We start from the raw sequence: 12,636 nt of genomic DNA on the forward strand, positions 1-12,636 counted from the left end.
GATATATAGGAATTTTGCTAGCAGGGAAAAGGAGGTGATTGTCCCTCTGTATAAGGCAATGGTCAGGCCACACCTTGAGTACTGCATACAGGTCTGGAGGCCTCATTTTAGGAAGGATGTAGATTTGCTTGAGCGTGTAGAGAGAAGGGCAACAAGATTGGTGAGGGGAATTAAGGGATCCTCTTACCAAGAGAGGCTTAAATTCTGCAAATTGCAGTGGCTGGAGACTAGGCACCTGCGCGGTGATCTGATTGAGGTGTATAAGGCCTTGAATGGATTGTGCACACTGAATTCTGATGGGATCCTTCCACTTGTTCAAGTTACAAACCTAAGGGGGCATAAATTCAGATTAAGAAAAGACTGATGTAGAATAGATGTGCGGAAATTTTCCTATAGCCAGCAGGTAGTTGATTGCTGGAACAAACTTGCATATGTCGATGTGGAAGTTGATAGGTTAAATAAATTCAAGGAGGAACTGGACAAACGTTTAGATCAAATGGGTGTGGGTTTTTTTTTTTTTTTTTTTTTTTTTTTGCTGCTGCTACATTAGCTTGCTTCCTTGCATCACATGTCTCTGCTACTGGTACTACTTACTCAGATTACACACATTGTGGAAGTTTTCTTTTAGCCAGCGAGTAGTTGATTGTTGGAATAAACTTACATCTGTTATTGTGGAAGTTGATTGCTTTGATAAATTCTGGTCAGAACTAAACAAACTATTGGAGGGAATTGGGTGGATGAAATGGGAAGTGGTTTTTATGGCTGATGTTGTATAAACTTGCTTTCTTGGATCATATGCCACTACTAATGCTAATGATAAAAAATTGAAATATTTAATATATTGGAACTAGAATAAGCTTCCATATGTATGATCATCAACCCCAGGGGCTCACATCTGTTGAGTATGGGCTTGGCACACCCAGGGTCCTGAGCTGGATATAATCACACAGCTCTCTCTTGGTGATCTCTCTCTCTCTCTCTCTCTCTCTCTCTCTCTCTCTCTCTCTCTCTCTCTCTCTCTCTCTCTCTCTCTCTCTCTCTCTTTTTGGCTGGTGCAGCATAAGCCTCAGGCTTCCTTGTACCATATAGCCAATAATAATAATAATTTTTGAGAATACACATAGTGAGCATTTTTGCATTAGGACATGTAATTTAACTTTGACAGTCATTTTAGTGACAGTTTTTATGTTAATGTTATTAAATTCAGAGTTTAAATAATTTGTCCTGGGACATCATTTTTCCAACCTGTCTGCATCAGTAGTATAATGTAATGTTAATGCTGTTTTCTAGAGGTATAAATGGATTCCTCTCCCCTTTAAAGATACCTTCACTAACTGCTACAGTGAATTAGTTATGATGTTAGATTAGAATAGATTGTGGTATTTATGCTGTATGCACCTTGTATGTGATACACTATATGACATTTTTTTTTTACTAGAAATTAAGTAAAAATTACATCTGACCTTAGTTACATAATTTATACAACAAATTTAATTAACAGCTGTTAATTACTTTTGCAAAGTATAGGAATTTCATTTTGATTATAGTAATCCCATATATCTAAACATACAAGTTCACTTGGTTTTAAATGGATATCAGTTGCCCACTGTACTTGTATTTTTAGACACCAGTATAGTGAGTCCTCTCATATCTGTCATCATTTTGTCACTCATGCTATATGTCCATACAATATGAGAGATGAAATGTGCGTCCATAGTTTAAATTAGTGGTTCCCAACCTTTTGCTACTTGAGTCACACTTTGATTAAAGGACACTATATTCATGTTATTTGGTTGTGAAACACTGGTTTAAATAACAAGAAAGCAGCATCTCTGTTTTGCATAATGGTAAATAAAATATTACTGTAGTTTCATAACACAATACTTTAAACTTAAAAGTATTGATCAGCAATACGTTTCAGTTTAAAGTTCTTGTGTACTAAAATGAACTTTTGAAATTCTAAATATTTATAGAAAATTCACCCTTTCAAGTAGAGTGCTATTTACAAATAAACCAATATACAGGTTTTATAAACAGGTAACATAAAAGAATCAAATCTCACTGTTAGCATATTACAGCTGGCTGATAGCATGGTGTCACCATACACCTCTAGTTAAACAAATTGCCAAATTGAATTTTTCTGCAAGTTAAGTTAACATTTGCATTAGTAGAGGCATGTGATACAAGAAAGCTTAATAGCATCAGCCCCAAGAAAAAAAAAAAAAAAAAAAATTATGTGAACTGTTAGATATGTCTCATATATGGTGATATCTCCAGTATTTTTCATAATAAATAATATGTATTTCATAGATAATTATATCATCAGCTAGTCGCCTTCATGATCGGATGTTTCACAAAATCTTGAGATCACCAATGAGTTTTTTTGATACCACTCCTACAGGTCGTATAATCAACAGATTCTCTAAAGATATGGATGAATGTAAGTTTTCAATTATTTTAAGTAATTATAAAACAAGTAATGATTGGGTATTTTTTTTTATTTTTAACACTTTTACTGCTGGCAGTGCTATATGGTAGCTTTGGGTTTAATTTTGCTATGCTGCAGACACCAATTGGCACTGTATAATTATTGATTAATGTGGCAGTATTAACTCTGTTGTGGCAAAAAGCAATTTTTTTCAGTTTTGTTTAGTTAGAGGTATAGAAAAATGATTTATCATTTACAATTATAATATATATATATATATATATTTTTTTTTTTTTTTTTTTTTTTGAAATGCAATGTGTTTTTTACAAGAAAAATGGATGCTGAAAGCTATTGACATCAAAAGCTAAGTGATGTCCTTAGAAAATAAATCTCCATAACTGAATGATATTTATGGAAATACAACAATAAAAGATTATCTTTGATTCAACATGTGAAAGCATTTCTAATCACTGCTAAATAGTGGTTTCAGTTTTATTGCCTGCAATTAATCTTCCAACACTTGAGCCCACCAAATAGTGGCATTAAGTTCCTTGCTACCAATTAGGGTTGAACTGAACTGGGAAGATACTGAGAAAAATTTCAAAAGCCCTCAATCTACTTTTGTGTATTGCTGAAGTCATTGGTATACTTTTAGGTCCAAGCAGAAAATACTTTTATTTTCTCTGGGGCTTTTATTTCCCAATGTGGCTCTGCTACTAATCTTCAAACATTGCAAAATAGCTGAAAATATCTTGCTGGTAATCAAGGTTAAATTGGAACAGGAAGACACTGAGGAATCTCTTGGACACTTCCTAAGGTCATGAATACTGCTCATCGATCCAAACAGAAATACTTATATTTTTCTTAAGGAAACCTTTCTTTCCATTTCAGCCCTGCTGCTAATCTTCTGAAACTGCCTTCAGTGCATGATACAGCATTAAGATCAGCATTTCAGGTATGTGACATAATACATTTGGCAGTGAAAATGTTACATAAGAAAGCCACCAATCTGAAAGAAACATTTTGAAATTTTGTAGGATATTTCAACTTCTCAAGGAATGATACTTATCTTCCTAGTTGCCAAGCTACAAAACTTTTGATAATTAGGTAGCTTGATTAGAGTGGATCATTGAGAGTTCATAAGACTCTGAAAAGGATAGTAAAATGGGGAAATGGTATTAAATGATACTAAAATGAGGGAATACAATTCAAAGTAATGGCAAAGCATTATAAGCTGGACTATTGTAAATTTCTTGTAACCATCTGGCTGTTAATCATTTGATTTTTTTTTTTTTTTTTTGGCTGATGTAGCAAAAAACTCACTTGAACTGTGTGACTATTCCAATATTCTTTATTAGGAACACTGATGCCCCAATGTGTGTGGTTTTAACAATTTTTATTCTTATTTTAATAAATTTAAGCTTTCAGAGAAGTTGTCATGTTTCAAGTCCAGTATGGTTCCTTGATTATGTGTTAAAACATCAAAAGAAATCTACTAAATGAAGTGCTGTTGATTGTTTTTTTTTATGCTGTGTCTGATTCTTCCATCTTTAATTCCACCACTTTCTTCCAAACCAGAAGATTATTATACTAGCTGATGTCCATCAGCTAGTATAATAATCTTCAGTAGGGACTTCACCTTCTCTATCATAAACTTTCAGAAATAGACTCAAATACACACTCTCTCTCTCTATTTATTTTTATGATTTTGCGAGCAACTCATTTTCCATATCTTTCTCATTTGAACTATATAAGAACTTTTTGTAAGGATATAAAATAATAACTTCAGTAAAATTGTATTGTTTTGCCTACTTTTTTTAAAATTTATTTATATATCTGACACGATAGTTTTGTATCTACTTTCATTTCTCTACACAAGTAACTCTTCAGCCATTTAGATCATGTCTAATGGTACTACATGCTTTGATTTTGGTTTGCAAGAGTAAAAAGGATGAAAAATAAAAGAGAGAGAGAGAGAGAGAAGCAGCAATGAAAGAGTAAGGGCGATTTTAAAACCTATGCATAGGAACATAAAACTAATGAGGGAAAGTAGTAAAGTCATTGTTAAGAAGTTGTTGATTTTGAGAAATTGCTGTCTTAATGTGATAACAAGTAACTTGTTACTTACAAAGGTTTAAAGTGAATGTCATATTGAATAATTTGAAGCCCAAGTTTATGCTGAGTTGTGTATACTTAAGTAATCATTAACAAAATCATTAACTTTGGCTGTCTTTGTTTAAATGTGTAACTAGACTGATAGAAGAAGAACAGTGCCAACCTTTGACAAATCTTTAAAATTATTTGTGTATAAATATTTTAGCAGTTCCTCATTTATTATTTATTTCCTTATTCTTCATAATTTCAAAAATGACAACTAAAGAGATTTTTTATTTGTTACTTCATATTTCTAATCATTATTTTTTTTTAAACTTGAAGCGTCTGTGAAGTAAAATGTGTCTATTAAGAAATATTTTTCCTGAGTTTTCCAAACTTGTGTTTTTACAAGGGACCCCAATGGTTAAATTCACTACAGTTTTTTGTTAATGATTACAAATACTCTGTCCTTCATTAAATACATAGAGAGATGTGATTAGCCACAAAGAACTTATGGGAACATTTTTGTTCTCTGTAGATGTATTTCTGATCCTTATAATCTGTTTGTTAACCATAATCTGGCCTTATGATTTTGGAAGAGGAAATAATTTTATGCCAAAACAAAAGATATCTCCTCTTTAAACATTCAAATTTTTAATTAGTGCTATATGTGTGTCATGGAACATAAAAAGGATTATTGATAAGAAGTAGTAGTAATAGTGGCATGTGATGCAAGAAAGCAAGTGTATGAGCTTATGCAGCATCAGCCAAAAAAAAAAAAAAAAAATTCACACCATTCCCTCCAAATGCCTGTCCAGTTCCTCTTTGAATTTATTTAACCTATCAACTTCCACAACGAAAGATGGAAGTTTGTTCCAGCAATTAACCACCCGCTGGCTAAAGGCAAATTTCCGCACATCTATTCTGCATCAGTCTTTTCTTAATCTGAATTTATGCCCCCTTAGGTTCATAACTTGAACAAGTGGAAGGATCCCATCAAAATTCAGCGTGCACAATCCATTCAAGGCCTTATGCACCTCAATCAGATCACCGCGCAGGTGCCTAGTCTCCAGCCACTGCAATTTGCAGAACTTAAGCCTCTCTTGGTAAGAGGATCCCTTCATTCCCCTCACCAATCTTGTTGCCCTTCTCTCTACACGCTCAAGCAAATCTACATCCTTCCTAAAATGAGGCCTCCAGACCTGTATGCAACTCAAGGCGTGGCCTGACCATTGCTTTATACAGAGGGACAATCACCTCCTTTTCCCTGCTAACAAAATTCCTATATATCATTGACAAAACCCCATGACCTGCCCTGGCAGCCTGTCTGCATTGCTCAGAAAACTTCATATCTGACTGCACAATTACTCCCAGGTCTTTTTCATTTTCTACCACCTTAAGTGTAGTACCACACAGTTGGTACATTTCTCTGGGGATTACTTCTACCCATATGCAGTACTTTGCATTTATCAAGGTTAAACTTCAGTTGCCACTTCTTAGCCCATCTGCCCAAATTATCTAGATCCTGTTGTAGTAGCACACTGCCATTACTGTCATTAACAACCCTGCCAACCTTTGAATCATCTACAAACTTCAACGCTAAGCCTGATATACCTTCATCAATATCATTGATAAATATACAAAACAACAGAGGACCCAACACCGAACCCTGTGGGACTCCACTAATAACATTAGTCCACGAAGAGCAGCACCCATTAATTACCACCCTCTGTCTTCTCCCACTCAACCATCCTTTTATCCATTGTAGTAACTTACCCTTAATACCATTCTGCTCCAATTTGTACAATAGTCTTCCATGCGCAACAGTGTCAAAAGCTTTCTTGAAATCCAAATATATAATATCAAAATTATTTTTTGCATCCAGTTCTTTTATAACCATATCATAATATCCTATCAAATTTGTCAGACAAGGCTTTCCCTTAACAAACCCATGCTGTGTCTGAATTATTGCTGCAGTCTTGTCTAGATGATCCTGCAATGCATCTTTAACCAGTGACTCCATTATTTTACTCGGAACAGAAGTTAAACTAACTGGTCTGTAATTACTCGTGTCACCCTTCGATCCCCCTTTGTGAATTGGGGATACAATTGTACATGTCCAGTCCGTGTGGACCTTCTCTCAGTCCAAGGATGCTCTCATAATTATGGCTAAGGGTTTGCTTAGTTGCTTTGCCTCCTCCTTTAATATAACTGGATAGATCCCATCCACCTCAGGTGCTTTTGTTATGTTTAACTTCAACAATTTCTCCTTCACTTTTCTCTCAGTTATTACAAAATCATTAAGTATCCTGCTACAATTTGATAACCTTCTGCCATTTTCAAACCTTAATAATTCCTCAAGTGTGAATGTAGATGCAAAATACTCATTCAGTTTGTTTGCTATCGGAGCAGGATCAACAGTTGAACCATCGATGTCAAGTGAACCAATCAGATTCATCCCCTTCCTTTTAGAGTTTATATAAGTAAAGAAATCCTTGCTGTTTTTCTTAACATCCTTTGCCAAAGATTTCTCGTAATCTGCCTTCCCTTGCCTAATCTCCTTTGTGACCTGATTACAGACTAGCTTATATCTGCCATAGGCTTCTGAATGAGTCACTTGATAATTTATATTCATCCCATGCATTTTTCTTCTCTATCACGAGTCTCATTAGTTCATTTGATAATCATTTAGGCCTAAACCTTGAACAATATTTCTTAATAGGTATGAAACTTTTAGTAGCATCCACGATTAATTCCTTGAATGCTTCCCACTTAGAATTTACTGTTGGTAACATTGTCAGTTGATCCTACTGTACAGAATTTAAAAACTGTCTGAGACCACTGTACTCACCTTTACAGAAGTAAAAACCCTTTCCTTTACCCCTTATGGTAATTATATCTTTAAGTAAATCCCACATCAGTACACTGTGTTCATTGCCACCTAGTAGTTCTTTTATCGGCAGATTCTTAATACACGAATGATCACTGCTGATAACCAAATCAAGAGTATTACCCTCTCTGGTTGCCTCTCGAACATGCTGCTGCAGAAAACAATCATCCAATAAATCCCCAAAACTTACTAGTGTGGGAGTGACCAACCCACAAGTTCCAGTCAGTATCCTGGAAGTTAAAATCCCCCATTATAAGACATTCTGATTTAGTAGCCCACTCTATTTCTCTGTACAATTGTACATTGTACTCATTTGAGTGATTAGGCCTACAACACACCCCCCTACTCTTATTTTTGCTTTCGCAGTGCTTATGTCACACGAAACTGACTCATCAGTGCACTGTTCATCTATATAAACTGGATGCACTTCTTTTGAATTTATGTTTTTCTTGATTACCAGCATAACACCTCCTCCCTCCCTATCCTGTCTATTCTTTCTGTACACATTGTACTATCCAAATTCCAGTTCTGTATTCCTTATATTTGTGTGCCACCACGTCTCTGCTATCCCAACAATATCCGTCCTTGATGTCTTGACCAACACTTGAAATTCTCCAAATTTAATTACTATACTTCTAGCATTGGTATACATGCAAGTATACATGTACCTATCCTTATTATTAGTTACCCAAACACATTCCATATACCCACCTGTTTCACGATGACTGCCATCAGTCCCTGAAGCCCCCAGCACCCCTCGCTCCAGGTCGCTACTTATTCTAATAGAAGTTGTGCAAGAATCACCTTCACTTCTGCCTGCGGCTACTTTTAACCTTTTAGTCTGTGAATTCCCCTAAGCTAGCAGTTTTCTGACCCACCTAACACTACCTCGATAGCATCAGCAAATATTCTTGCACCTTTTCTATTTAAGTGTATCCCATCCCTGTAGAAGCAATCTCTCCTGTTAACAAGCACAGACCACGCTGATAAAAATTCTACCCCTTGAGCCTTGCACATTCCCTCCAGGGCCGAATTGATTGACAAGGCTCTTATCATATACTCCCTCCTATCATGTCTGGGCAGAATTGCAAACACTTTCAAATTCAACCCTAATTCAAGGGTTTTTTTCATCAGTGACCTGTACTTGTTAAGTAATTCTGCCGGTCTCCTACTCTTAATATCATTAGTGCCAACGTGTACAACTATATCACCTTTTGTGCCCTTAAAAGATGATATCCGCTCTACAACGTCATCAACCTTTGCCCCTGGCAGACATACCCTGCGCCTGTTCCACCTATCCTTTTTATAAAGCATGTTTCCCGTTTCCCTGACAATAGAGTCACCAACAACTACTAGTTCCTTTGGGACCAGCGCATTCTGTCTTGGGGGTTGCCACTGTGTTGCGCGATGACCAAGTGCAAGCTCTGGCATTGGTGTGGGCAGCTGAGAGCTTGATGGGCCCTCACTTGTAATCCTTCGAGAGCATCCACCCTGTCCTTCAAGCTCTCATATAGGCCCATAACAACGCTGAGTTGTCGCCTAATTTCCTTACAATTAAAATTAATGTAAGTGGATCTTGTATCAACCATAATTTAAGCAAAATTTTCACTTCAGTAAGATTACAAAATTTTAATTTACAGTATATTACAGAGTTAACAAATTATTACAGAAATGAAACTGTTGACAAAACTTAAATCATTAAAAAAGTTAAATTTAAGCTACTGAACAAAAGTTACAAAATTCCCACCAAAATATTGTTAACAAAGGCTATCAGAATATTAAGCTGTAGCTTTCCAAATGCAGTACAAATTTAAACTTAAAATATACTACAGAATTAAAATTAACAGAATATTAAAAAAAAAATTATACTGCTGACAGGAGCGGTTTAAGATCGGTTGAGGTCCCGGGCGCAGAAGAAAATATTGGACCCCTTAAAAAAAAACAGAGAGGGACAGGGAAAATAAAAATACATGTTAACCATTTTTTTAAATAAATAAAAAAATATTATGTACTATTAATGTTTTATTTCCAATAAAATTTGAATATAATATATGTATAATATAATTAATAATAGCATAATAATAATCACAAAGTTTTGAACTAATATGTTCAAATAATTTGTTGGGGTTTTGCGTGGGCCCTTCAGAAGTTGGGCCCAGAGCGCACGCCTGGTGCGCCTGCCGTTAAATCCGCCTCTGACTGCTGATAAAAATTTTAACCACTAGGGAAATTAAATTAAATATAATCATGCATTGTGTGAATTGATTTAATGGATAAATCTAAAATATAGTAATAACTAATTAGTATACTTTTCAATTTCAGTGGATGTACGTATTCCATTCTTTCTTGAGATGGTAATTCAAAGCCTTCTGTTCATCATCCTGCAGTTAGTGGTTTCTGCATTTATATATCATTTGTTTGCTGTGGCTTTACTGCTTGCCTCGGCATTCTTTCTGCTTTTAGATCGTTGCTTAAATGCTGGAGTGCGGTGAAGTAAGAAGAATTGACAATGTCTGCAGATCTTCTGTTATTGTTCATATTACCACAACCATGCAAGGTATATCTGTTATTAGAACATTTGGTTCACAGCGATGGTTTAGAGAAAGGTAGGATATATATTAATCATAAACTTAAATAGTTATATTAATAGCAATCTTGTTTTGTAATATTTAATGTTGGATTAATATTTAAATTGGAGGTAAGAATTCATATTCCAATATCATATTCATTTTTATCATGAAGATTAGTTTAATATTGTTTGTTCTCCTATTTTGGCAAAGAGATGATGTAAATTACACAAGCTTTCATGCAAAAAAAAAAAAAAAAAAAAATTAAAACCACATTTTCCATGTGATGTTGGATTTTGTTTTTGCAGTATAAAGCAAATTTTTTGAAACATGGTGAAATGGCAAGTAAAATAGGTTATCTCAAAGAAGAAGCGTTTTTGAAAAGGCTACTTCCTTGAGATTATAAATTCTATTTTTTTTTTTTTTTTTATTTTCATTAAGGATATTTGATGATAATACCAAAAATTTGACGTCAAAATTGGCTACTCTGAGAACCAGGAAATTCTTTTGCTATAACAAGATTTAAACAAATTACACATCTGGTCTAAAAAATGGCAGTTAAGCTTTAATGCAAGTATATGCAAGATTCTGTATTCTAGTTACAGTAATTAGGTTATCAATGAGGATAGCACACTTAATGCTGTCAAAGATGAAAAGGGCTTTGGGGTTATAATGCAGTTTGATGTGGCATTCTCTCAACAATATAGTAAGGTTGTAAGGACAGTATGCAACATACTTTTAGTGATATACATGAATTTTTCAGTAGGTGTTGTAGGCCTCGTTTTTAGGAAAGAGATCAGTTTGCATGAAGGGGTACAAAGCAGGGCAACAAAAATAGTTATGGATGCAAAGAGATATCCATGCAGGATGACACTTCGGTTCTGTAAGTTCCAAAGTTTGGAAATTAGACATCTGTACAGGATCTCATTGAAGTTTTTAAGACCATGAAAGAGTTGCAGAAACTTAATGATGAAAGCTTATCTTCCCTTTCTAGGGTGATGGTAAGAAGGGGTTTTCGGAGTTGTTAAAATTCAAAACAGTTAGTTTTGAATGTCCCCCCCCCTTGAGATGATCTCAAGAAAAAAATTATCATTTTGGCCGCCTGTTACTTTTACCGCTCGGCACACACTTTTTCTTCTTTGTTGTAGTATGTTTAATAAAGACACCTTTTCCTTTATTTGATACTTGAATAATATCACACTTACACAAAAAACAGCACATGTTGTCATTCTCCTGTGATGCTTTTAAATAATGGCATAAGCACTAATTTAGCATTTCATGTTACAAAAGTTTAGTAAATTGGACAAAACTAATTTAATAGGTATTATTTATTCTTATTGCAATTTTACTTTTTACTGTGTATGGCTATAAATAAGCCATGGTTTTATTAACCATTTTAATTATTAATTAAGCACTGTGATTTGGAAACCCTTCAGTAGATGAATCACAAAGTCAAGCTGTGCATCAAGCTTAACTTCTGTTGACTCACAATGTGCCAATATGACATTAATATTAATAAATCATTTTTATTTTAAAATAAATTTTTTTATTTTTTTTTATTTTATGAAAACCCCAAACATGAGAGGTATTAGAATCTATAGTACTTAGTACCGTGCTTGGGTTGTAGTTTGAGAAGACGAGAGAAGATATTTGTTAACATTACACTTGAACTTCTGTAGACTGTAATTTTCAAGAAAGATGTATGAAGGAAGGTTGTTCCAGAAAACGGCAGTTGTAGGAATAAACGAGGAATATGAAAAGTTGGTTCTGTGAGTTTGAAGTTGGACGGTAAATGGATGTTGGCTGGTTTGGACTGCACGTGTTCAGACTGTTGTGAAAGAGAGAACGAGAATTATAGAAGCCAATTCAGAAGAACAGTGCCCATGGAATTATCTGTACAAACGGCATGCAGCAGAAACAGTACGTCTATGAGACAGCAAGTGGAGAGAGTCTGTTAGAGATGAGTCATTAATTAACCTAACTGCCCTCTTCTGAATGGAATCTAGAAGCCTGAGAGAGGTTTTGTGGGCACCCAGATGTGGGAACAATATTCCATGGTAGGACGGATTTGCGATTTGTACAGAGTGAACAGCTGTTTGGAAGAAAAGTAACACCAAGAGCGAAAGAAAAAAACCAAGTTTTTTAGATGCAGAGGAAGCAATATTTGTAATGTGCTTGAGCAAAGGGAGATTAGAAGTCAGGGTAATTCCCAAAAGAGATATATCAACTTGCCTAGAAAACAGAGTGTCACCAAAGATAAGCATAGGAGCAGAAGAATCCTTTTTGAAAGATATAAGACAGGACTGCATTTTAGAAGGGTTGAAATCAACTAAGTTGTCTTTGCCCCACTGGATAATTACCTGGAGATCGGCATTTAAGGAATTGGTAGCGGATATTTGAAAAGTTGAAGCTGATTGAGCAGGGAAAGGTTTCTCAAAATGGAAAGTGGAATGCAATGTGCTATCATCGGCAAAACTATAGACAGGATTTCCAGTCAATGGAAGAAGGTCATTAATATACAAGAAAAAAAGGGTAGGGGAAAGAACTGAACCTTGTAGGACACCAGCATTAGTGGAGAAGTTAGAAGACAGAGAGCCATCTACCATCACCCTTAGTGAGCGATCAGACAGAAAACTGGATAACCAAAAAAAAAAAAA

At 35.0% G+C, this 12,636-nt stretch overlaps 1 protein-coding gene across 1 annotated transcript in view; it reads left to right on the plus strand.

Moving 5' to 3' along the window:
* LOC150074939 (ATP-binding cassette sub-family C member 5-like) overlaps nucleotides 1-12,636 on the plus strand; it is a gene marked incomplete at its 3' end in the record, with an annotated part of 377,014 nt that overhangs the window by 327,856 nt on the left and 36,522 nt on the right. The window contains 4 exon segments of the mRNA XM_090389388.1: nucleotides 2,311-2,440; nucleotides 9,735-9,901; nucleotides 9,903-10,018; nucleotides 10,974-10,980. Coding sequence (XP_090245514.1) covers nucleotides 2,311-2,440; nucleotides 9,735-9,901; nucleotides 9,903-10,018; nucleotides 10,974-10,980 — 420 coding nt within the window.

Source organism: Mastigoproctus giganteus, unplaced genomic scaffold (assembly GCF_048544385.1).
Source record: "Mastigoproctus giganteus isolate SK-2022 unplaced genomic scaffold, ASM4854438v1 scaffold_15, whole genome shotgun sequence".
NCBI classification, from domain to species: Eukaryota; Metazoa; Arthropoda; class Arachnida; order Uropygi; family Thelyphonidae; genus Mastigoproctus; species Mastigoproctus giganteus.